Below are 27510 nucleotides of genomic sequence, written 5' to 3'. Positions count from 1 at the left end.
AATGACACAAACACACACTCTTCTAATCAGGTTTCACAGGCTAGGAAGGTGTTAACTAGGTTTTACAGAGGGGTCGATGCACTACCATCAATTTCAGGTCTCACCCCTCTTCCTCTCTCTCTCCCCCTCTCTCTCTTTCTATCTATCTTTATTCCATTTAGAGGTGTGGACACTTGAGAGGAAGCACTGTTGATTACTGCTTTCCATTAAACAACATCTGTACATCTGTCAAAATGTACGTGTGTGTGCGTAAAGGTGGAGCGTGTTTGTAGCTGGGGAAGGAAGTAAGGATCAAAGCTACGTCACTCCAGAGACAAAAGCAGGAGAAAGAGAGGGAGGGCGAAAGAGCTCAGGGGGGGAGTAAGATGGACAGAAGTAAGGTGAAGGAGAACACAAGTGGAGAATAAACATTTTAGATAGGCAGTGGGAATGACAGACTGCAGTGGAGAGGGGGGAGCAAGTACATCTGAAGTACGTTTGTGCCACTAGAGAGCTACATTTTCAGATGGTGTGAAAGATAGAGAGAAAGAGGAGGAGGCTTAAGATAGATGGGGAAGAAAAGTAGATGGATGGAGGTGGTGGAGGAGGTGAGCTGGGGGGAAGAAAGGAGAGGTGCAAAGGAGCAAAAGATGAAAGGTAGATTACAAGAGGATGGGGGGGGGGGTGATTGGTGGGCAATTGATTGCACTGTTAGGTGCAATAAGACTGTCATTCTTACAGGTTTTTGAGGAATTGGGAGAGAATCTAAAAATAATCTCCTTCTGTGTTGCCCATACCTCCCTCTTTCATCTGTTCCATCTTATCTGTCGATCACTCAAATTTCACTCTCTCTGCTTTTCTCTTCACCCCCCCCCCCCCACACACACACACACACACTTTCATTTCCTGTTCTCTTCTTGTGCAGAGACTCTTATATATTTGTAAAGACCACAATAAATAAACTAACACTGAGAATCATACAGCAGTTAATTGATATTCCATCAGACAATGTAATGTTAGACCCTGCTTATTTGTTTAGTGCCAGCTGTTTAAAAAAATCCTTGCAGAGGCTTTTTCCTGGTTTTACACCTAGTTCACATATTATGTCTACAACCCTGACCACATTTTAACCAGGTTTCTCTCACTGATCTATACTTATTTATGCCCGTGCAGTCTCTGTTTTCCTCTCACACACATCCCACAGCCTGTTCTGGCAGCGTCGTGAACAGCGATGCCTCATAAACCGGCTGATTTGCAGGCTTTTCTGTTCTGTCCTGTTCTCGTTTAATAAAGTGCTGTTATGCTATTGTTACCGCAGGAGGGAAAACATGAAAAAACACAGAAAGCTCCTCAGACACAGCACACCGCTGACAAATCACACCAGTTATTGCTGTGTGCGTGCCATTATTGCTCAGCAAGTGCGTTCCTGCAAGTGTGTGTTTGTGTGTGAAGTCACTGCCTTTGTCCTCCTGAGGGTGCTTTGGCAAGCTGGCAGGTGCGAATGATGGGAGGCTAGCAAGCAACTGGCATAGCCATGGATTCAGCAGATGGCCTTTCAGTCAAAAAAACGCTCTCCCCTTCGGTCCTCACTTTCTCTCGCTCCTTGTTAAACTTGTTACAGCTTCTGCCTCCCAGCATCGGAGTAATGTGTGTGTGTGTGTGTTTGGGCTGCTGTTTTGTCTGCAGTCTAATGATTCTTCTGCCTTACACTCGTCTCCTTCACTGAATAACTGCAGGCTTTGGCTGCATTCCAGATTCCTGTGTGTGTGTTTTTCTATGGTTGTGTTTTTAATTTAGGATTTTAGGATTTGGTGAGAAGTGGGTGTGATGTCGTTCCATCTCTGCCATGTCTGTTTTTTTTCAAAGTTGTTTCATCTGCTGTGTAACTCAAAGTGTGCCTTTATGGTGCTAATTTTCAGCAGGGAGTCAGCGGCCACAATCTGTTAAAGGCAATGTCTAAAAAACATTTTAAAAAGTTGGATATTTGATTCAAAATATGATGTAATACTAGCAGCAGTGTTGGGAGGAGGTGAGAAAAGATAAAGTAAGGAGCCGAGAAGCTGAGGACAAGGGAAGAAGGACAAGAAATGACAGGATATGAAGGAAAAGGAATCGAAGGAAGGGAAAAGGAAAGGAAGCAACAGCCAGTAACATGCATTTTGTCCTTTGAGGGGAGATCAAACAAACCTAATGCTGCATGGTTCAGTCCTTTATAATTCATCAGACGTCAATATTATTACAGGGAAACCTTTAAGAGCAGAGTATTGAGTTATAAAAAGCAGGAGTCTAAGAGAGGAAGACACAAAGGAAAGTGAGCTGTCATAACGCTGCTGATGCCAGCAGAAACACCTCTCAGTCTCAGTAATAGAAGGCGGCAACAGCTCTACCTTCCTAACACAATAGCATGTCCTGATGACATGTGTGTTTGCGCGTGTAAGCTGTTTCACCTCCGCAGCATCTGCTGTGCAGCCCAGGGTTATTCTTAAAAACTTAATGACACAAAAGAGGAGACGAAGGATGATAAAATAAAAAAACATGTGCTAATGACAACACGCTGCAGAAAGAGAGAGAGAGAGAGAGAGGGGAGAAATTCAAGAACTTCAACACTAATTGAGTGTAAACACGCTCAGAGGACGTGTGACGATGTGTGTTTGTATTTCAAAGACAATGTGGGAAATTGAAATTGAAAAGAAAAATGCTTGGGGTCTTTTTAGTTTGGATGCAAGAAAAAAAAAACAAAGAACAAAGGCACAAGTACCACAGCCATGATTGCCAAATGGTACTTATGGTTAATTTGGTGGAGGTAGAAATCAGCCAATGCATTCTCATTCCTGTGGGTGGTGTCGGTCTGTTTGCTTGATATTAGCACTAACAATGATTTGGCAGGGAAAAGATTCTAAATCTGAAACAAAGCAGGCCTGTGTGAGGAAGTGTGTGTGTGTGCAATGATGATGATGATGTGTGTAATGCCATTAGAGGGATTTGAATGTGCTGCTCAGATGCCGGTACGTTCAATTAAAGCAGCTAAGCTTTGGCCAAATACAGCTTTGTCTGCAGAATGCCCAGAAAGTAGCTCATACACCCACGGTGTGATAACTGCAGCTAGCCGCTGCAGGTGTGAAACTGTTTCACTCAGGCACCGTATGCAAATGAGCAGATGTTGCAGTGGGATCGATCAAATGTCCTAAAAACATCAGACAAATTCAAAACTGTTTTCCATCCAGCGTTTAGAAGTTTATAGTCCATTTAAATACACTTGTTGGACACACACACGCACACGTTAAGCACATGACCTAATCAAGTTGTGTGGGTGTAGTAACATCATTAGGTAAATTAGTTTCACACTGATCTGTTAACAAATATAAAAATACACTCCACTTAATGATACAGATGACATGCTTCTCTCTCTCTCTCCGTCCTCTCACATTTGACCTTTCACCAGGTTGTTAAATATTCTGCTACATTACACCAATTACCACGGCCCAGCTCCGTGCGGACCTCATCGCTGCCTCCTCACCTCCCTACCTTTTCCTTTTTTTTCCCTTCCTCTCCTTCCATTACCACTCTCTTTAATGAGAGGCACCAAGATGAAATAATTCCAAACAGGGTGTTAATGAAACATAGACAGATTTATTAGTCATAACTCTTCAGCTAATCATTTCCCCTTCCTAATAATTAGCCCGAGCTGAGTAAATCTTTTTACACTGCGGTCAGAGAGTGCTGAGCTGTTGCCAGAGGAGGCCAAGATGTTCTGCTCCTCTACGCTCAGTTACACATCAGCCAGACTTTTTGTCAGACTTATTTTTTCTACATGTTGCTTTGACTCTTAATTAATTATACACAATCAGCTTTTATAAAGCTCAGTGTTTATTAGCAGCCAAGCAGTGAACGCTTTCTTGATTTTCAGGTTGGTGAATGAGGCTTAATTTTACTGTGAAATAATGAGAGAGAATTTAATCCATTGATTTCATTCTCAGTAATTATTTTTTATTTAATAGCTTGATATTAAATGGAATCACCATTATCATGAGTGACGATGAGAGCAGATACCCACAGCAGGGTGTGTGTGTGTGTTTCAGCAGGGAATGATGGAGAAAGTAGGCTAGATGTGTCATTTCATTGTGTCATGCTAGAGGGGTGACTAATGATTTACTGATTTCATTTTTCTAGTCATTCTGATTAGCAGTGGGAAAATAATGTGCAGGGACAGGAAATGAAATGAGAGGAGAGGAGAAGGAGAAGAGCAAAGGGATGGTGAGGATTCAAGGGGCAAGGAGAGAAGAGAAAGGAAAGGAAATGACAAGAGAAGAAGAATCAGAGGACGATGAAGTGTGTCTCTGATCTGATGTCTTTCAGCCTTGTAACCTTATAAAAGCAGGCTAGTCATTAGCTCTTAATGTTCAAGGTAAAACTAGTCCAAGGTTACAACAACAGCTGCACCATCCACACACATCTCCTTTTGTCTGTGGTCCTTCTCTTTCCACTTCCTGCAGAAGTCTGGCTTCTGTCCCACTTTGTTTCAAGGTTATTCCAGCATCCATGTTTACCTCACTTTCTTTTCTTCAACCTTTCTCCGCTTTTTGTGCATAATCATTCTTTTCTGTCTCTCCTGCCAAAGTTTCTCTTCGTTTGATCTCCTCTTTGCTTTCCTCGCTGTTTTTTTCTGCTGTCCCTCACTGTCTTTGGTTCCCACCCTCCCAACTCCTAACGGAGGTCTACCTCTCCTATCCTGGTTCAGATTATCTCTTTGAAAAAACAGCATTTTCTGACCCGAATCTTACGAAACAGCACAGAGAACTCCAGTATCTGTGTGATGCAGTGACCCAATCCATATCAGTGACATCTGACAGGGGTCATTCTCTTAATTCCACGCTGCTCTGTCAACACTTAGGCAGCCCCGGTGCACTGAAATGACAGTATAATAACAGAGTACTCATTTTAATTATCAACGGAAGTACAAATCAGCACAACTCAGTGCTGTTGTTGTCTTTCTCTCCATAGCCTGGAGTCAGGCTGAGGGGGAAACAGAGGCAGCATCGGAGCCCGAGGCTAATAGACCAGTAAATGAAGACTTGGCATAAATGAAGACACTGACAATATCAGAAAAAGAAGGAGGCTCTGCTCTGTCACACTCACCGCCACACAACATTACAGGCGTTAAATTTGAGGATAAAATATTCCTCTTCTTTCCTTCTAGTATGTGCAGCAATAGTTGTAGTTATGGGCCTTCAAAAGGACAGAGGGCAGTAACAAAGATTTCTGATGTATTCATCTAATCTTTGCAGCACGTTGATGGAGCTATCACCTGATAGACAGACAGACAGTCAGGCTGATGTTCAGTATTCACCTCGAGTTCAACCTCTGTGTGCTCCTCAGTGTCAAGTGAGCTGAATACTCCAAATTGTCCGTTTGAGTGAATTTGAGTGTTTGTCTATCTCGGGTTTGTCTTGTGATGGACTGGCGACCTGCCCGAGGTGTTTCCTTGGTTTCTGGGCAATGTACCAAGCTTCCTATTATCCAGCTTCCTGTTATCTTGAGCAGGATTAATTGGATAAAAACAACAAATGAATATGAGATGGAGCAAATGAAAGCAAAATTTTAGCCATTTTAACCAATTCTTTGCTGTTGTGGCTCAATACACACAGCAGTAGATATGAAGTGGATGACTTTCCTTCCTTCTCAGTCTTTTTTCTGCCCTGCGGCCGTACTGTTGCCTGACACTCTTCTGTTTGTCATCTGCTCTGAATCTGTCCATCACATCCTTCTCTTCTCCTCCCTTTAGGGCTGTGCTATATGCTGACAGTGTTCCACTTAATGTTAATCTTATGTTAATCTAATGTTAATCTTTCATCCATGCTTCCTGTGTTTGACTTTTCCATCCTTCTTTGTTTCACTCGCCACTTTTCCATTTGCTCTTTGTTGCTTTTTGTGTTCAGCTCTTTGTCTTTCTCTTCCACTGTACCTTCAATCCCAGGCTGCTGCAGCACAAACACTGTCCGCTGTCCACACTCCTTATATTAAGCTCCAAGTTTGTATTCTGCCTCCCCATCTCTCCTCGCTCTTCCCCTCCATCTGATTGCTTGTTAGTTGGTATGCAGGCTTGGACCCCTATTGTGCATTCTTGCCTGTCAGCACTCTCTTTTTCCATCTCACTCTCTCTTTATTCCTCATCTCAGCTCCTATAGTGTCCATTCTCTCTATGCAGAAAAAAAAAAAACAAAAAAAGCACATCACACCACATACGGAGCAGACGACAGAGTCTCTTCAGAGAGGATAAATGGATTGCAACAAAAAGCGTGGATATGTGGGTTATTGGACAAGAGAATGTTTTCACTTAAAGGAAGTATTAGGAAAAATGTAACACCCCAGAGAGATAAAGGCCAACCATGGAGAGGAAGAAAGAAGAGGAAAATGGGGGAGGGGCCACAGTGACTGTAATATATGGATTGAGTTCTATGAAGGTGGAAGCTTGCTAGCAGAATGACAAATGGGTCTCGAGTGACAGAGTATTATATTAAAAAGTAAATTGATATGCAAATGTGGAGTGTGTGGCTTTGGAGGACAGGGATAGCCTGTTGTCCTCACTGAAGTGGAACAGAGAGGCAGAAAGGAAGGTGAGCACCTGGCTGCGATAGTGATATCGCAGTCCATTAAAGTGTGTGTTTTTGCATGATTGGTGCAGGTGTGTGGGCACTGTAAATCATGAAGAATATACAGCCGAACATGTGGAATGTGTAGTCAGTGCTCAAAGCAGCAAGGTATAGTGCAGATGGACAGCAGCTAAATGGAACAAGGATTCCTCCCTTGGTGAGCGATAATGTTTGGAGCACAGAGGGGGCCTGCCCAGGATTAGGTCTGTTCAGTACATATTGTCATGTTGCATATTCTTATAGCAGTAGCAGACATTCAGCATCCTAACCAGTCAATACATGGTATGCCATGTGAATAAAGCAGGTCTTAGCACAGAACTACATTTATTTCCAGAATGTAAACTGCAATGCTGCTCATGCATGACGCTTTTGGCATCGAATTTACATTGTTAACTGATAAACTATCCATTACTGAACATAAATAAACAATCTAATCTAAGCTACTAACTAGCAAAGGAGCAAAGAAAAGCTACTAAAAAGAGAAAAGAGACATGAGGACACTGTGTGGGTAAAGGGCTGTAAAGACAAGAGCATGCAGAAGGAGGACGGTATCACACCGTTAAAACAAGGCAGGGTTGACCTTTTTAATATTTCACACTGCAATCTTTTCCTAACATCAACCAGGGAAACGTTGCCTAAACAGAACCATTATTTAGTTAATAATGTATTGATGCTGTGTAGAGACTGTGAGATGTGTTTGGTAAAAGCATTTCACACTGGCAGTGGACAGTCTTAGATACACAATGGAAGAGAAAACATTTTTTTGAAGGGCAAAGAGAATATTTTAAGTAGAAAAAAGAGCATCATGAAACAAAACGTAGTCCAATTGTTTACACGTGGCCGCAAATGATAGCATAAAAAGCGTACAATGAGTCTTTTAGGTACATTTTCAACATCGTTATCTTGGCTGACCCACCTAATTTGTATGCATTTAATCACATAAAGCCACATAAACACTGGAAATACTGTCTCAGTTCAGAACTTGACCTGTATTGTTTTTTTGTGAGATTAGATAGGTTTTTAGATTACTGCTGTGTTGCACTTTTATATGAGAAAACTCAGGAAAAATGTCAAGTGTAAAAAAAGAAAATTAGACGTCATAAAAAATGACCTCCACATTGTCCTCCTGAGTCCAATTCCAGTGTCTTTAATAGATGAACTACAGGTGAGCTACATTTAGTTGACGGTATTAAATAACAGTTTGAAACACACACACTCAGACACAGCTGTCGGGGGAAAACAAAAGCCACAGCCATGTCAGGTTTGCTGCCATGTTTAAGACTGCAGCGCTAATGATTCATGACACTTCTAACTGGAGAGGAGAAATGAGTTGCTCTGTAATTACTATGGAAATGTGTTCATTTCCCATCAGACACACACACACACACACACTAACACAGAAACCCATCCAGCAGTGATGGGGAAGTCCAACATGGGTTTGGGTGTTTCACAGCACATTCACATATGCGTGTGTGTGTGTGTACATCCCCATGGGATTGTCACAGTTGAAGCAGAGGTGTGACCCACGTCCCCATTCCCCATATGTTTTAAACACATGCCCCAACGCACTGTGTGTGTGTGTGTGTGTGTGTGTCAAGGGGGTAATGATAGTCCCTTGGTGTTCTAGCTTGAACCCAGCTGATAACCAGGTGGGGCCCAACTCCCCTTTCCAAAGATCATTATGCCCCCCCCCCCCTCTTTATCCACAAATACCAACAACCAGTCTCTACCCTTCTGTATGCATGTGTGGTTGTGTGTGTGTGTATTCCCAAGGCAGCCTATTGATGTCTGGGTTCTACCGTGCATTCAGCTGTGTAAAATCAACACAAGGATTAAACACCAAATGACTGAGATTTACTGAGCCTGGCGAAACCCCACCTTTTCTCCATTTCTGTTACTCTCTGTGAGTCAGTCTTAGTCATAGCACATTGGCCTGCTGCTTCTTCTTTTCCACTCTGTATTCTTGTCTGGTATTATTTTCCTCCTTATCTTCCTCCTCTCATTTTTCTTTATGAAATCTTTGCTTGCTCTTACTTTCGGTCCATTCTGTCCTCTCCACTGCTCTCTAAGATCACATCCTGTCTGTGCCGCAGATTCCCAGTTACTCCTGGACCTAAGCCCAAATCAATTTATCCTCATGATGGACAGACAAACTGACTGGATGCTGCTTTACCTGTACAAGACTCAAAAAGGATTGGATGCAAGAAAGAGATACAACCTTTAACCATTAACCTCTATTGGTCAAATCCAATTAAATTAATGAACTAAAGAATCATTAACCAACAAATAAAAATGACAAAAAAATACTCAAAAAGCAGCTTCTGTAGACATTTACAACCTCCCCAGAGTGAGGCTGGGGTAGGAGGCCATGTTGTATTTATGTTGTGGTTAGTAAACCATTATATCACACTGCTTTTAGATTTTATGTTTTTGTCCTAAAATGTTAGCTGAATTTAAAGGAGCAGTAAATCGCTGAGACAGTGTTATGGGTGATTAGGGCCCTGTTTGAAGAAAAAATATACCGACACATATGAGACATGCACACACACCCGCACCCCCTACAGAATAACAACAGAATGAGTTTAACACTTCCTCACAGCTGCACTGCAGGATTGTGTTGATCAATTTGCCAATATTTTGTCTTGATCATTGGACTGACCCACACCGCAGGGCATCTTAGCATGTGTGCAGAGGGATGGAAGGGGCATAGTTGTGTGTGTGTGTGTGTGTGTTTTAATACTGTGGACCAGAAGGGTAAAGAAGAGTGCTTTAATGCATAGATCTGTGACTCATTCACAGACACTTACTCACTCAACCCTCGGGCTTGAAGGAGCTGAGAGAAGGATGGAATTGTCTGGAAGCAGAAGAAAATAGGAATAGTTAGTTTGTGTTCCTCCAGGCTTGTCTTATTCAGAAGAGAGAAAAAGGAAGACGAATAAAATATCTTGTTGTTCGTACAAGCAGTTATTGGCTATGCACTGAATGGAGTTTCCTGGAAACACCATCAATTTAATATTGCAAACACATATGTGTAATTGCCTTTCAACTTCCATATATGTCCTACTCTAGTGTATATACTGTACAGCACAGAACCATAATGCAGCTGCACATTTCTTTTTCAGGCATTGTGGATACATCAAAGCCAAACAAGACCCAGACGAAGAGAAGATGCAATTCCAACATGGCCGAGGTAGGGACTACACACTCTAGTTACAAGTGGAAAAACCCACATTTCACTGTCACCTCCAACAGATCAACCTCCCCGTCTCTATTTATTGTTGTAAACTGCAAACACAAAGGAAGACTCTGAACAATGCCGCACAAATGTGACAACGCCTCGTTTCTTCACATACAGATCTGACACTTTATTACATATGACAGTATGTACAGTGATGCCACAGAACATGAGTCTCTACACCCTCAGCTGAATAAAGCATGTTGTTTCACAGTTCCTTGCACAAACGCTGGCAGAGTGAAGCTCCTTGTGGGTTCCTGTTAAAATTATGACTCATTTTAACACCACTGCTAACAAAGTATCTCTGTCTTTCATTATGTAATGATTTGTAATGTCACTCAAACATAGAGAGACCCACGCTCCCATTTCAACTGGAATTGAAACTGCACAAATGTCAAACACTGATTTACAGTGTACTTAAAAATTACATTAAAATGGTTACAACAGAGGCTGACTTCTTTTTCCTATTCGTACATGTTTCCACCCGTGCAGTGAAGCTTCCAGGCAGCAGGACTTACATCCATCCTCACACCTACGAAGACCCAAACCAGGCTGTCAGAGACTTTGCCAAAGAGATAGATGCTTCCAATATTCGCATCGAGAGAGTCATTGGAGCTGGTGAGTTGGCAGTAAAACATCAGTAGGCTACTTAAATTACTAAATCTGTAAAAAAATTAAAACGTGTTTTATTTGATATGGCTTCAAAAAAAATGTAAATGTTCTTTATTTCTGAGAAATTATAGCTATCATCTCCCACTGCAAGTTTTATCATGCCTTTGTGTGTGTGTGTGTGTAGGAGAGTTCGGGGAGGTGTGCAGTGGTCGGCTGCGTGTGCAGGGGAAGAGGGAGATCTATGTGGCCATCAAAAGTCTGAAGGCAGGATACTCTGACAAACAGAGACGTGACTTCCTGTCTGAGGCGTCTATCATGGGACAGTTTGACCACCCCAACATCATCAGGCTGGAGGGCGTCGTCACCAGATGTGAGTGACAGCAAAAGTCGTGTGTGTGTGTTTGGTGTGTGTGTGTGCTGTCTTTCTTCTTTGCATTTGTGTCTGTGTGTCACATACCTGTTTGAGTCGCAGCAGAGCTGCCGCTGATGTAAATACAATTTGACCCTGGATCAGATAAAGCTGCATAACCATGGCAACACAGTAGTGACGTACGTGCATGTGATGCGACCGTCCACCCCTCAAACGGCCACTTGTTTATTTCACATGATTGTGTTTAGGCAATTAGAGTGTGTGTGTTCTTGTAGGTGAGACAGGCACAGGCCTGGTTCAACAAGATAGCTGATTCGTTATCACTGCCCCCCCTCTCAGTCACTCCATCTCTCTCTCTCTCTTCTCCATTAATCCTGCTCTCTTATCCCTATCTCACCCTCTCCTGCTCTCCCCCTCAGTCAGTGTCCATCTAATCTTCTCATTGGGTCGGCGTTTTTCTCTTTTTTTTCCACTGTCTGTCTCACTCAGTCAATCCTACCCTCCTCTCCTCACCCTCTTGTATTCTCTTTCTCTCTCTCTGAGTCTGTAAACACTAAGCAGGGCTGATTTAAACATCTTTTTTCAGACCACACTGACTACTAGCGATCCCTTTTTTTTAATGTAAAAGTACACAGACACTACCTGATTAAATTATGATCACTGTTTGCCTTCTGCATGCTCAGATAGTAAACAACAAAACAAAAAAAAGTGTCAAGTGGAGTCAAGTCTGGCTGTTTAAGTATTATAAAGTGACGAAGCAACAACTATCTCCAAACACAAGTGTGTAAATTGCATTTTCATATCAGCCTGATTAGTGCGGACGTATTCAGATTTTCCTTCTCTCTCCCAGGCTATTCACGCTCCTCAGTGCCACTCCTCTGACACCTTGTTATGCAGATGTTTGTCAGAGATCTATAGACAAGCCAAAGGAAGCGGGAGAGAGTCGGTACAAAGAAACAGAATTGTAAACAAGCAGGCAGACAAATAAACCTCTGCTTTTCCTCCCTCACCTCGCTCTCTCTCACACACATACACAAAGATCCCGAGTCCATCCACACGCCGGTGCTCAGTGGCACTTAGGCCAGCAACAAAAGAACAAATGCATATGCACAGGCTTTTATGATAAATATTAATAATTCATAAAGTTAATTGGATGTGTGTTTTAGCTTCATGAATATTCAGAAGCATGCATAGTACAAATGAGACCACACTGCATTTCTTATTCATTTCCTCCTATTCTCTCCCAGACATGACAGACATGTAACTCACAGACATGTCATTATTTCTTTTTAGTAACTCTCACTATTCTATTTAAAAATACCAGAGCTGCTGCTAAATCCTTAATATAATCTCACAATAGAGAAGCTGACAGTGGAAACAGCTAAACAGCAGACTTGACAAGTAATTCATTTTACATAATAAAGTACTCTTTGCTGTGTTCCTTGAATATAAATATATGTTTCTGATTTTTTGTCTACTTGTACATGTGTTTCTTTGTGTCTCCCTCCTCATCACCTGTCTTCACGGCACATTTAGAAGCTGATAGAGCCCCTCAGTAACAAATCTCACTAGCGGAGCAGTAATTTCACAGGTCACAGCCCAGGATGTGTGTGTGTATGTGAGCACAGGGGTGAGAGTTGAGATGGGTCAATAATTCCTTCAGGCCTTTTTCTCCGGCACCAGCTGGTCCCTTCACATCGCCCTCGGTCTAATCAAGCCGGCTGACCCTGACTGCTCTGGACTCAGGTGTGCCAGATTGGGTTGGTTGGTAGACTCAGAAGAAGGAGTGGTAGTATTCAGTTGTTTAGGAGTAGGAGTAATTGCTTGATGTTTGATGTGGGAGGAGTAGTTGTGGCGTCAGCAGTAGCTGAAGTAGCTGTGGTGGTATAAAGTTACAGCTGTAATATTAACAGTGGTAGAAAGCATATAATAATTAAAAAAAAAAATTACTGCACTTATAAAGATCTACTTTAATATTTATGGTGTTTTTATTTTAGAGGTGTTGATGCACATTTCCCTATACTCATGCATCTACATTTGCACCTGCAAAGGTGTATAGTGATGGGAGTACAGCTGTAAAAATGAAAGCTGGTGTAGTATTAATGGTTGTAGTAATTTTGTATTATATATGCATGCTGCCTATTTTGCTGCATTCCTTGTTTTCATTCATTGCTGTGAGCATATGTATGTGTGTGTGTTTTTGTCCGTGTGTGTGTGTTTGTGTTCTCTGTATAAAACCTCATAAGCCTTCCACCGCTGCCACGTGCGACTTTAATAACCTACTCTGCTGTCTGTCACCTGATTGTTGCTATTGTCATGCTAATTAGGGCGCCACATTCAGAAAAAGGGGGGAAAAAATCTTTCTTTTCTCTATCTGTCTCCCCACACACACATCAGAAAAGTGCAGCAATCTGCTCCCCCCACCCCATCCCATCCACCCCTCCACCCTGCACCGCTCCTCCCCCCTCCCAACGACCCCCTCCATCTCCTTATCGCCCCTTTATCTCCCCCGTCCCTCATTTTATCCGTCTTTCTTTTATGTGTTTTACAATCGCTGCAACAATCGGCTCATTTGGAAAACCCTCAATTACCGATCTTCCATTTCATCTGACACACATATTTTCACACACACACACACACAGAAAGGGTGCTCCACAAAGGTGCTGTTAAAACTAGAAAAGCAGCACATTTTTTCCTCCCGTCTTCTGTTTGAAGAAACTAGTGATTAGTTTTCACTGTGTGTCTTTGTGCGCTCAACAATAAGTGTTTCAATATTTCCTGTCAAAGTATTCATGCGTTGAATATGTATGCAGATTTGAGGATTGGACTTTTCATGGACAAATGAGGGAAGGAGAAGTAGGGGAAAGGTGACAATAGAAGTGGAATGCAAGGGAGAAAAAGAAGAAGAAGAAGAAGAAGAGGGCATGGATGGATGAGATAGGATGCGAGGAAATGAGTGGAGAGAATAAATGAAGGTGAAGAGATTTTAAGGGGAAAAGGAGAGAGATGCTGAGGAGACAAATGTGAGGAAATGAGAGAGTGAAGAGGGAGGAGGAGAGGTGAAGAGAGGAGATAAGGTTATTGAGTTTCTGTCCGTTTGTTTCTATGCACTGCCTGCTTCAGCCTCCTCACGTAGCGCTTCCCAGAACAGAGATCTGTCCTGTGTTAAAAGCATTGTATCATTTAGTCCGGACCCTTAACATTAATCAATACAGCAGTTATTTCATTTTCTCATTTGTACCTTGGGCCGTCTCATTCAATAATGTGGTAATTCATCCCATTGGCACACACACACAGATAGCTACTCGTAATGCAATTGTCCAAATGTATACAAAGTCTCTCACTGTGGTTTATGCTCACACCACACAGTAACACCCTCTGATAATGAAATTTACCAGACACACTGCATATAGGCAGTCTCTATTACTTTGAGACACACGCAGCTATTCACAAATTCACACACACACACAAAGGCCTAAATGATCCTAAGTATATCCTGAGAGCAGAAAAAAACACTTTCGACTTTCACTTAATAAAGTGCTGTAAAAAAGGGCAAACTACTTTCTGATCCATTCCATAACACATTTCACCTGGCAGAACATCAATACCCAATCTACACACACACACACGTACACTGGAAGGTGCTTTTAGCTCCACGACTGGCTGTGTTATTTCTGCAGCCGATGAATGATAATAAATTCGAATGAATATGAATGTGATTAGTTAATTATGTGCTTTCAGGAGGAAATTGAGGAGAGGCCGCGAATGTTTGGTAGAGAGGAGCACGACGATGAGCTGGAGAGCGTGTGTGTCTGTTTGAAGTGTGAATGACATGTGATGAAGTTGCTACAAGAAGTGAAAGGGATTCATTGTGTGGTTGAGTGTGTGTGTTTGTGCAGCCACCTGACAAAAAGAGATGAAATGAGCTAATATACAACATGAGGGTGCGTGCGGTCGGGTTTATTGGTAACCTCTGTTATCTTTCACAGTTACAGGGATAAGTCTGTATGGCAGGTGCCCAGAAGAGGGTTATGATGGTAGAGATTGTACTGTGTGTGTGTGTTCACATGGTTCTGTAAGCGAAACAACAGAATGAATGCTTTTCATTGGGCTTCTCTCCTGAATGTATGTAACAACATGAACCTGAAAGCAATCCTTCTTTACTGGTAACATATATGTGCGTGCACACACACACACACACACACACACACACACACAATTGGTTTTCAGGGGTAGTTTCTGTAGCTCTTTTTTCATTTCATGGCTGTCTACTGTAGGATATGACATTTATATGCCTGAGCACCTGTCATTAAATAACATACGTGTGTGATTCACATTCACATGTTTTAATACACAACCGAGCACACACACACACACACACGTGCACCCAGGCGGACAGACGGCTGTGAAGAGTTCAGACCTCCTTTATGTCAGGATCAGTCCCATTAACTGCCTTATTCGCTACTGAAACAGACGCGTGCACACACACACACTTTCCACCTCTCATCTGAGCTGAAATCAGGCCTTCATCGTGCCATTTCGCCCCACCTGCCATGCCCTAAAACCACCTCTCTCTCTCTCTCACACACACACACACAGCAATACACCACACACAAACCAGGCCCCGTGTGGAGATAAATGTGACCAGCAGTCCTCACCCCCAGCAGAAGAAAATCCAATTCTCTTTCACTTTTATCCCTGAGACTAATGTTACTGTCAAAGAAGACACCACCACCAGAGACCAGGCGACTGTTTTTGTGTGTTGTGTGTATATGTGTGTGTGTGGGTGTTTGCTGCAGTGAGATAGTGAATTCATTTAAGGTGATGTATTGCTGTCTTTACCTACAATCTTACTGTAGGTCTCAGTGGTGTTGTTCTTGCTTTTCCATGACAAGCTATTGACCCCTCCTCCCACCAGCATACCTCCTCTCCTGTCCTCTCTTCTCCTCCTATCTTCTTCTCCTCTGCTGTCATTGTCTCCTTCTCACCTTTCATTTCCCCTCCTTTATTTTCCATTCTTGTCATTACCTCCCCCTCCTCCTCGCCTTCCTTCCCTCTCTTCATTCCTTATCTTCCCAGAAGAAAGGCGTACAGTATGACCAGCTCTGCTAAGTTTCAATGAGCTCCTCTGGGATTTTTCGATTTTACATTTTTGTAAAATAAATCCTTTTTTATTTTTTTTCTAAAACTTCTATAGGACAAACACTCTGTCCAGACCTCTGTCATGCTGTCTTTATCTCTCCCCCTGGTTTTTACCCACCATCTCTGAGCTCTGATTTGGGAAATGTGACCTATTCATCACAGCTGACATGTGTTTACAACACACATACACACACACACACACGTTCAGCTGTAGCAGCACTTGTGTGTTTGTGATTGTTTGTGACTGGCACAGCTCAGCCGTAGGGGGTGGTACCATGGGAGTACTGCTGTATTTGGTGTGTGTGAGTGTGTGTCTGTGTGTACATGTGATTGCTGGTACTTTGTTAATCATTTGTAAAGGCCCACCAGATGCCATGCAGAGGTCCATAGTGCACATGGCCTGTCAGTCAGCCACCCCTTCATCACACACACAGTATTGCAGGTGCAGGTGCATAGCGATCCAACCACAACCCCCTTCCCTTGAGGCTGATTAGTATTCATGAGATCTCAGGAGGCCCTCTTACACACACACACACACATATTCTGGTGGATTGGTCTATTCTAATTATCTCCTGGCGTTTATGGAGAGGGCTGATTAGAAGCTGTCAGTGTGACTGATGACGACATGCCATGTTATCCCCCAGAGAGAGGCAGAGAGACGGAGAGCGGGGCTGGTCACAGCTGTGGACTCTGCTTCCTCTCTGTCCTCATCTCTTTATAGTTTGTGTTTTTCTTCCTTGTAACCCTACATTACTAACAGCCGCTTTGTTGTGTGCCTCCATAGGTAAGCCAGTGATGATCATTACAGAGTTCATGGAAAATGGGTCTCTGGACACTTTCCTCAAGGTGAGTCATGGCTCAGCTGGAAGAAGCAGACATAACTACTAAGGATGGGGTCACAGGTCTTTATGAAGGCCATACAGAAATTTGAAATTTTAAAGTTGATTTCAGCAAAACTGCTTTACCTGAGGCCAAATTCTACTGACAACAGTGTATGTATGATACCTGACTCACATTGTCTTTCATGTTTCAAAGCTGTGTCCACCAAGGACTGAGACTTACAGCTACAAAGACTACATGTTTTGTAAATCATGATCAATAAAGACCTAAAAAGTAAACAGAAGCAAAAAAGACAAAAAAAATAGCTCTCACCAAGGAGACCTTTTGAGTTCTACCCATCACATGCTATAAGGCAACTTCTACCATCTACAACATGCCTCTATGCAATTCTTTTGTCATCATCAAGATGATGAATCCTTATTCGGTATTATAACGGTTCACTTGGGACAATGGAGGGCACATAGCCACCTAAACACCATATTCATAGGACATCAGGCTGCACCGTATAAGGGGGTAGAGAGATTTGTTAGGTGTAGTGTATGGTCCCTGCATTGTTAAGACTATAAACTGCACTTAGTCTCCTAATCCCAGGATAGAAAACTGCATTATACTGCTGACAAATGTGCAATAAAACAAAGACAGTGTATTGCTGTGTGTGCAACATTTGCTTTGTCAGGACACATACAAATGAACAGCTCCAAATGAAATGTAACACAAGAAAGTAATATAGACTACAATGCAGAGATATCATTAATGTGTACAAGGAATCAGCCTCATTGGAATATAGCTGGCAGAAATATTAAAAATGGTATTTAGTATGCTGATCATGCATGTGTAAGATGTGTGGGAGAGAGTAACACAGTGTTTAAATCCATGTGGAGCATCACTGTGGTAAGAACTGCATGAAGTTTATTGCTGAGCTTCTTATCAGTGAGACAATTTGAAAATCAAAGGAAGGCTGTGGAGGTGTTACTTTGTTATTAAAATAGACATTATGAAAAGAAGAGGCAGCCACTTCAAGGCAATTCTTCTAAAGGTGATCCAAGGTGATGATAAGCTGATGTTTAAACAATTATTCCTTCTAGATATCCTTTTACAAACCTGCAGATATGTAAAATTAAACAGTTAATTAAACAGTGTTTCAAGTGTTAATTACAAACACTGAAATGTATTTAAGAACCTGATTGCCAAAGATGCATATGGTGCAAACTTTGTATTGATTTAGCTGATGAGCCTTTAATTTGGTTGTGCGTACAGAGATGGATGGAGCAGTGCAGCGCTGCATGTTCAACATCCCCCTGATTCATATTCAGGGTTGTTTGTCAGCCAGTAAAATCACTGCAGTGCTCCACAGCCATTAAGGCTGCGATGATAGGCCCATCGCTAAGTAGACAGCAATCCCATCAGCAAGACTGAAATGACAGATAAAAAAAAACAGGTAAAGCATAATGTCCTGAAACGAACACACAGGCAACCACAAACTAGCATGTACTAGCATGTTTTGTGTATCACCATGTATTGTAATGAGGGCCGTAAAAAAATATCCGCAGTGACTATAATTAAGGAATTGCTTTTATGGTTTTTACAGCTCATCCTTGCATCTGGCCTCCATATGTGTCTTTAATTATGCCGACCATTCATTAGCAGCTCTCCCTCTGAAATAACAAAACCAGTGTTCTCCCAGTTTTTTCCTGTACTTTGTAATAAATGATAATTATAGAATTTGGACTGCTTTTCCATCATATTAGGGTCTCAATGATTAAAAGGGACAAAACCTACCCACGAAACTGACACAAAAGAAAAATGAAATGTAGTAAAAGTTTGCCAAAAATGATCTTTTTCCGTCTCACCTTTCTGCCCTGCATTTGTCTCTTCTCCCTATTCCCTGCCCTGCCCACCCTTCTTCCTTCTTCCTGGCAATGCAACGTGGTGGGCAGATTGATAGAGGAAGTCTGTAGGTTTGTTAGACAGTCCAATCAATCAGTATCTCACAAAACCACCAGCTAATTAACTTACTCCACAGCTGCCAAGGGAGGGAGAGCGAGAGAAAGAAAACCAAAGGAAAATGGAGGGGGGGGGGGGGGCAAATGCAGAAAAGTGAAGGAAGATAGATAGATGGAGATGGACTCAAAGTATTACAGAGTTCTGTCTCTGATACGCAGGCTGAGAAGGGACAGAGATGGATGGGGAGACCAAAGAGACAGAGGAAGGAGAAATGATATAAAGGAGAGAGGGTGACTGATAACATGAATGGCTTTTTAACGGGGACCGTTGGCCCTGGGCAGAAATAATTGGCAGAGGAAGGTGAGCTGGACCATCATCGATCAACAGGCTGCACTCTCTGCCAAAGACAGCTCAAGTCTGAAATCTTCAGCTTCACATGGGCGCACGGTCAGTGTCAGAGAGGAAAGTTTTGTCTGCGCTGTCAGATCCAGTCCTCTTCATGTGGGATTTCTTTATGATCCTCAGTTGATTCCTGGAAGAAGAAATGAATCTTCAGCTTGTGAGCCTCCACAGAGAGTTCAAAGTGTAGGGTTAGCAGGGGCTAAAGGGGATTCCAAAGTGTGGACTTCTGCCAACACGGTTGCATGAATCCTGGCTCAAACCTTTGCTTCCAGTTGAAGTTGTCAAAGGACCCAATCCTAATCACAGCAGCCTGTTGTGCGCCCTTATACTAAGCATTAATTCATCTTTCTCCTTGTCTTTCATTCCAGAAACATGACGGGCAGTTCACAGTGATCCAGCTGGTCGGCATGCTGCGTGGCATCGCCTCAGGTATGAAGTACCTGTCAGACATGAGCTACGTTCACAGAGACCTGGCCGCTCGGAACATTCTGGTCAACAGCAACCTGGTGTGTAAGGTGTCTGACTTTGGCCTGAGCCGAGTTCTGGAGGACGACCCAGAGGCCGCCTACACTACAAGGGTAAGACACACACTTACAATCTGTAGCTGTCATAAATACATGCCTTCAATAACAGTTCATCCACCAGATGGGCATAAATTAATTTTCACATAAAGAGATTTGATCCAACGAGAGCCTAGAAGCAGCCGCAGCCAGTTAAACAGATATATGCAGATAATTTGATCTAATGAAATATGCAGCTGACCTGCAAAACCCCAAACTAAGAGAAGAACAAACACAAGCCACAAAATGACGTGTGCCACCAGTTAACAAGAACCAGGAAGAGAAAGAAAGGAAGTGCAGTTGTATTTATGCATTTGTGCTGGCTCTGTACTTTTTTTTGCTCTTGCATGTCACATTTAAATAGAATAATATTTCTCTCTCATATTGATATTTTTGCCTCTGTATAGTCAAATCAGAAATATCTTTGTTAGCATCAACATCCTCTCACAGAGCTCAGAGTGAAGAAACTCGAACATCGATGGGTAAAACCACTGCGGAGTAACTCGTCTAAAATGTCCACAAGGAGATGGCATTATTCATATTCATAGGAAGTGTTGGGGATGTTATTTTTAATATGGCATTAGCATTGCCCTGGGAGAAGTGTATCAGCTGCTGACTGCTCTATTGGAATCACAGACAAACTCCTACTGATGTCAGGAGACCTAGATGGAGAGCTGCAGGCAAAGGGGGTGGGAGGATTGTAGAGGCCAAGGCGGAGATGGGGAATACAGAGAGAGAGAGAGAGAGAGAGAGAGAGAGAGAGGGGGGGGGATATCAAATAAGACTAAGATCCAGGGAGGGAGAATAAAGGAAGTCAGGAGGAAGATCCAGTGAGAGGAGTTTAGAGAAAAAAAGAAGATGGGGTAGGGGTGGACAGGGGGTGGTGGAAACAAAAGTACAGTGCCGAGTGACTTGGCAGCTTTGTCTTTTATTTGACTTTGAACAAGCAGAGGGGGGAATGCTAGGTGGTGCAGAGGCAGCTGCCGCATGTTAAAAAGCTGGTGAGCCTATAGAGGTACAATGTGTGTGTGTTCGTGTGTAAGTGTCTGACTGAGTGAAAAAGACAGGTTGGGGGTATCTTATTGTGTCTATACAGTGGGCTATATAGAATTATTTTGATCTGTGCCTCAACAACAAAGGCAGAAAAATGCAGAACAAAGAGAAGCGCAGGAACAACTAAGAAAGCAAATGTAACCCATATTAAAGAGGGCTGCTGTTAGGTCAAGTTGTTTAATGCAGCACTGATCCAAGCTTTTTTGTAGCTAGGACCTGATATTCTGACACTGTGTTTGGGTTTTTAACAGCCTCTCCGTATTTACACTAATAGGCCTCTTTCACACAGGACAAAACCTCAGTATAATCCATTAACATCCGGGTACATTCAGCAGCAACTGCCTATGAACCTTAACAGTGATGGTGTTGTGTATGTTTTGTGCCATTTGCAGGGAGGGAAGATCCCAATCAGGTGGACAGCTCCTGAAGCCATAGCCTACAGGAAGTTCACCTCAGCCAGTGATGTGTGGAGCTACGGTATCGTGATGTGGGAGGTGATTTCATATGGAGAGAGGCCCTACTGGGAGATGTCCAATCAGGATGTGAGTCATTGATCATGTCTCAGTTGTGCTGTAATTATCACTTACAGTTGTTTACTATGAACATGAATCCGCACAGATATGTTTATTTACCCGTGTAGTATTGATCATTAAACTTGATGTTCTCTCCCACTGTAGGTGATCAAAGCAATAGATGAGGGCTACCGTCTTCCTGCTCCCATGGACTGTCCTGTGGTGCTGCACCAGCTCATGTTGGATTGCTGGGAGAAGGGGCGCAGCGACAGGCCAAAGTTTGGACAGATTGTTACAATCCTGGACAAGCTCATCAGGAATCCTGCCAGTCTCAGAGAGCTGGCCAACAGCTCAGAAGGGTCAGTGGGAGAAAGCTTTAAAGTAATTTACACATGTAGTCTCTAGATGATTGGAATAAACATATTGAATGCTATTAAGCGTACTTATTGGTGGTAAAACAGTTTGAAATGGTAAGGATGTAGAGCTGTATGTTGGTGTATCCATAGTCTCACGTTTAGTTTAGTCTGCCCCAACCCCCCACTTGTATTTCATGCATTTACAGAATATCATTATTTTAACATTTACATTTTACACTTGAGGCACTTTGCTGCTGCTCACAATCAGAACGGCATACAGATGTTTCAAGCCCGACACAAATCCCAGCATAACTTCAAAGAAAAGAAGCTCTACATTGTCCGTCACAGTATGATGTTGTCGGGAGTATCTCAGCCCTAATAAAGTCTGCCTTCCTGTGTTTCAGGTGTGTCGAGAAAGTTATAGTGTAGTGTTTAGAGCAAAAGTGATGCAAAGGTCAGGATAGAGTTAACACTGTTGTGCCGACACAAATCCCAGCATAACTTCAAAGAAAAGAAGCTCTAAAGTACGACAGTCACACAGCGGACTCAGTAAACAACGTGACCAGAAAGAACAGCCTCATATACGCGTCTTGTAGCAGAGTTGTCATATGCAGATGAAAAGAAAGAGAAATTATTCTTCTAAGTTTGAGCAAATAAATAAACTCATAGATCATTTATAACAATTTATAAGGAAAGGAAGTGAGTCAGAGGGTTTTGCGAGTAAAACCATGTGCATTGCACTGAAGGGAGTCAACAGACGAGGAACCATTAATCATACTTACCCACTAATGATAGGTTTAAAGTTCAGAGTTTGTTTTCTTTTCACAGAGGATTTGAGGCTGTCACGGTGTTGCAAAATGCAGATTATGAATGTCCAAAAAAAGACTTATATTTCCCATCAGCTTTTGACTTGATGTGTGCTTTATATCTCAGCAGGGAGGACCCATCCACCCCAGAGTTCAGTGTGAGCACGGTGGATGAGTGGTTGGATGCCATCAAGATGGGCCAGTATAAGGAGAACTTTTCCAGCAGTGGATACGTCAGCTTGGATTCTATTCTCTACATCAGTGTCAGGTACAGACGTGCGGTGTCTCATTTCAGTTAAACGAAACACTCAAAAGGTCAAGGTTTTCAGTGAGAGGTGTATTACATTCCACTTCAGAGTTAAATTAAAGACAAGGATTTACACAAGTATGTTGGATATGTCACTGCTGCAGCTGCTTGGCATCTTTTACTTTTTTTTCTTTTAGAGCCTTATAATATATAATATATTCTGTCTGTATTTTTTTCCATCCAGCGAACTGGCTAAGATGGGAGTGACGCTGGCCGGTCACCAGAAGAAGATTCTGTCCAGCGTGCAGAGCCTGCAGACCCAGGGGACACAAGTCCAAGTATAACAGTTTCCACATAAACACGCAGTGAGACTGAGTCAAACTGGATTTGAAGAGTTTTTTTCCCACTGAAATGGAGTTTTATTGGATACTCTGTGCTCGGGGCCTCCATCGATTTTGAGACACACACTGAGACGGAGACAACATGGACGCTTGACTCCTTCACCTTCTCGCAGTTTCCCCATCTTCCCATCTTTGATGGACACTACTGGCTTTAGCAACACAAAGTCCTAGAAACACAATCACCATAATGGAGCAACAGAGACACAACAACAAGAGGCCACATTTTGACCATTTCACATCATATCAACTCAATGAAAAGATAAAAAAAGACTCAACAAAAGAATGACAAAAAAATAAATTAGAATATAATTATCATCACTGTCTGTGAGGTGTACAGTTGGTTTTTACTTCCATTTGTTTATTTTCAGTTTCACAGTGAAGGGTTTAAAAAGGGTCATAAGATATGTATATGTGTAGATATATGTTTATATGGGCTGTGTGTCCCACAACCATAGAGATGGACCTAACGTTTGTATTGGTGGTGAGGTATATATTGCTCAATTTTAACAGGAGTTATTCCCAATAGTACATGTATACGCCCTTCCATTGCAGGAAGCCAATGAATGAAAAGAGATTCTGGATGACATGAATGTGTGGGGACAAGGGGGAAGAGAAAAAAAATGGACCTAGAGATAGAGAGGGATGTAGATTTTAGCGATGACAGGATGATTTGTTCAGTGCATTTGAACAGAACAAGGGCTTCCTTAGCAACTGCTCTCAGACACACTTCCATAGCTAACTAGATCCAGTGCGTGTTCGCCAGTCTGGTTTGCTGTAACTGACAGAGACACTGCTTAAGCTAGCACAGAGATAACATAACTCTTCCACAGTCTTTTCCAAACAACATTGTCCGTCACAGTATGATGTTGTCGGGAGTATCTCAGCCCTAATAAAGTCTGCCTTCCTGTGTTTCAGGTGTGTCGAGAAAGTTATAGTGTAGTGTTTAGAGCAAAAGTGATGCAAAGGTCAGGATAGAGTTAACACTGTTGTGCCATGTACAGAAACCTTGAAATGTTCATTTGGACCACATACTGCCATTCAAATTGTTCTGCTTTGCTTTCATCAGTTCCCATGGCTGAATGGTTACACAAGGCCAGTCAAAATAATTGCAGTGTTTCTGTTTTTTTGTTTTAAATAGTCTGCTTGATGAAAAGAAGCAATAGACTGGACCCTTTTCAGCAAGATTAAATATGTGCAGTGTTAATTTTTTTAGCCAACAGGGTACATTTTGGTTAAAAAAAAAGTACCACACTGTCTCACTTTCTTGTTATCAGTCATGCCAGCCTATTCAGACCATCCCTAACTTCAAACCAACAAATTTACAATATAATGTTTACAAGAAGAAGCAAATACAATTGGTGGATTCCCGTATAAGGAGGAAACTGCTGCTTATCACAGTAGTCGCACAGTAAATATGAAGGGACCCTCTTTGTGTACACTGTATTACTGGCACTGAACCTGCTTTTAGTGTGTTCCCAAACCCAGTTTTAGTATGTGTGGTACTCTATAGGACCAACAGTGGCATAAAGTACAGTATATATGATTGTATCATAGTGTAAAATATGTACAGTGTTGATTTCCAATGTTAGAATGTTTGTAATGATGATGATGATGATGATGATGATAACTATGATGTACTTTTATTGTGAAAAAGAGATTTCTGAAATACTCGTTCAGGGGCGGGTAATACAGGAGAAAAGTGAGGGACAGTGATACGTTGGTCTGAACAAAGGAATGTAGCATGCTGCAAAGCTTCAGCTTTGATTGACAGGTTAACAGTGACTGCAGTTTCTACTATAGCGTTAGAATGAGTAGAATGGACTTTACTCAATACACTGGCTTTATTTGCATATCCACAGCAATCACATGCACTTTTTGTCTCTGCACACAACAGATCAGATTTATACTTGCTTTCCCCTCCCTACGCTTGGCAATAATATCTGGACCTAGACTCAATTATTAAAGCTAAAGTTTGGCGACAGGTTCTAAAATCTGATATTTGGACCTGAAACAGGATGCACATGCAGCTTGTTTCATGCCTACAAGTTTACATTCATATGTAGATATGGATCATAGACAAAGTGATCACACCTGTGTTTACCTCCTATGACACTTTAGGGCTGCTGCCCTAAAGGTCTGTGGTAGAATTAGCCAACAAGTGCAGCAGATTTAACTACAAGGTGTCATTTTTCATCCCAGTTGTTTCAAAACTAGTCAAACTCAATCCAAATGGTAAAGGAAGTTTACACTGAAATTATCTAGAGATTAATTTTTCCCAATGATTGCTACTTAAACCACAGATAAAAATTCAAAGCAGTTCATTCTACTCTTGCTAACTCTATAATTACACTCTAGCGGCCCACCCTTGACCGCTGACCTTTCAGATGCCTTATTTACTGAGCTATTGTTCTTTTCTGTGGCCCCACAGAGGTGATTCTAAGAGTAACATGTATATACAGTACAGGTAGTATTTATCTGTGTTCTTAAGGTGACCTCACATCAACAGCCTAGTTTTGTTACATCCTGAAGGCCCTCCAGCAGCACCGCCACTTTGATTCCTTTAAGTATAGACAAAAAGATGGGTAATTTAGACAGTGTTGTTATTTATTCGCAAAGTAGAGATGTGATGGGGTTGCAGTTTGAAAATCTTTGATTAAGTGCAAAAATCCTTGTGCAAGTTCATGGTCAGGACATTACACGCTGCCTGAAAATAACGTTGAATTGTGACAATATGCTTCATTTTACAAGCTTATTCAACACCTCAGAATATTATGTTATGCCACCACTTCTGGTTTCAAGTGTCAGATATCAGGTTTTTATCACTTTTCACCCTGTCAAGGTTAGCTACGTGGGCTGGTTTGCTTAAACGTGAAAACAGCATTTGTTTTCATTCATTCCCCACCAGGTCTGCATTGTAAATGTACATGAGTGGTTCTCATTTGAGACTTTCAGCTCTGTATTTCTCTTTGTCCTCCTCTTTCTCTCTCTTTCTTTGAGCCACCGTACAAATGCTTATTTGTCCCCATGCCAGTTTCCTCCGCGTTGCTCGTTGTAAAGGGTGTAGGCATTCTAATGTCTTTCATGTTGCTGTAATAAATATGCTAATATTTCTAATTTCTCACCTGAAGCCTGCAGTGTCTTTTTTCTTTTACACTTTCTCTGTAATTCTCTGTCATGCACACACATACACACACACCAGATATTCAAAATTCAGCACAGCACAGCTGCAGTGGGACTTAGAGAGTATGTCTTTCCATGAAAGTGTTATGAAGCCCTCACTTTATTATTAAAAATTATTTTTTAGCTGTGTAACAAAGCCTGAAGGTAATAATGTTTGTGTGTGTTGGTGACCAGTCTTGCATAAAATCAGTGCATGACTGAGAAACTCAGCAGCAGACTCATTTGTCCCCAGCTCTGCTTTGATGGTGATAGCGGTGGTGAAAATTCCATCATAACATTCTTGAATAAAAAAATCTAGCAGTCCAGCAACCACATCTTCATTATCAGTGTGTGTGTCTGTGTGTGTGTTCCATTCTGAAAGATAATTCAGTCTCAGGGGAAGGGGAAGGTCAGTGACTCCTGGCCTTGGTTAACCCCTTAATGCACTGGCCCAGTTGCTGTCACTCTATGTTACCGCCATTACACCTCATTTAGCTCATCATATTAGGCTCCATATTCCCCTATCGCTCGCTTCCCCCATCACACACACACATAGGATTCATGTGCAAAAAAATTCAGGGCCTCCTCTCTATTTCCTTAGTATCTATCTCCTCCCACTGCCCCCCTCTTAATCTTTCTGCTGGCCTTGTGCATCCCCATTTTTCCCTCCCCCTTTCCTATCCATCCTCTGCAGGCAGACAGAAAGGTTGCGGCTCGTTCACTGACCTCGACTACTCCATTATATCTCTCTCTCCTTGCTTTTTCCTCTTCTCACAGCTTTTTAATTTCCTCCAACCTCCTTCCATCCAGCTATCCATCCAAAAGTTTTCTCTGCGTGCATCTCCTCTTTGAGGTTCATTGCCTCTTTCTGTGTCACTGCTATCACCACTGGGTTTCCTTTCACCATTAAAGGCCAATCCATAACTTTGGGCTTTTGTCTCCAGGTGTCTCAACAGGCAGAATGTCATCTCACGTATTCACCCTGGATAACAGAGGCTACTGGGAGCCAAAGGCTTAGGCGATTGATTCTTCATGCAGCTGCTATTGATATCATGTGAAAAGGTCAGATGTCCCTATGGAGAACACTTTAAAAGGCCATTGGTGACTGATGAGGTTGTCATGTTTGTATCACATACATGCACAAGCACTCTGTCTCTCTATCGTCACCTTCTTTTCTGTTCCCCTCTCTCTGTCTGTGACACACACACACACACACACACACACCCCTGGGAATAGTAATTG

The 27510-nt window shown here is 42.2% G+C and overlaps 1 protein-coding gene across 1 annotated transcript in view; it reads left to right on the top strand.

Annotated features, from left to right (window-relative positions):
* LOC114449301 (ephrin type-A receptor 3-like) overlaps positions 1-24527 on the top strand; it is a 68910-nt gene extending 44383 nt beyond the window's left edge. The window contains exons 11-19 of the mRNA XM_028426821.1: positions 9752-9819; positions 10357-10482; positions 10661-10846; positions 16773-16834; positions 19543-19752; positions 21180-21329; positions 21465-21658; positions 22589-22729; positions 22953-24527. Coding sequence (XP_028282622.1) covers positions 9752-9819; positions 10357-10482; positions 10661-10846; positions 16773-16834; positions 19543-19752; positions 21180-21329; positions 21465-21658; positions 22589-22729; positions 22953-23052 — 1237 coding nt within the window. The 3' untranslated portion in view covers positions 23053-24527. The remainder of the gene's footprint in view (positions 1-9751; positions 9820-10356; positions 10483-10660; positions 10847-16772; positions 16835-19542; positions 19753-21179; positions 21330-21464; positions 21659-22588; positions 22730-22952) is intronic.
* The last annotated feature ends 2983 nt before the right edge of the window (positions 24528-27510 follow it).

Source organism: Parambassis ranga, chromosome 17 (genome assembly GCF_900634625.1).
Source record: "Parambassis ranga chromosome 17, fParRan2.1, whole genome shotgun sequence".
NCBI lineage: Eukaryota > Metazoa > Chordata > Actinopteri > Ambassidae > Parambassis > Parambassis ranga.
This window is presented reverse-complemented; position numbering and strand designations above follow the sequence as displayed.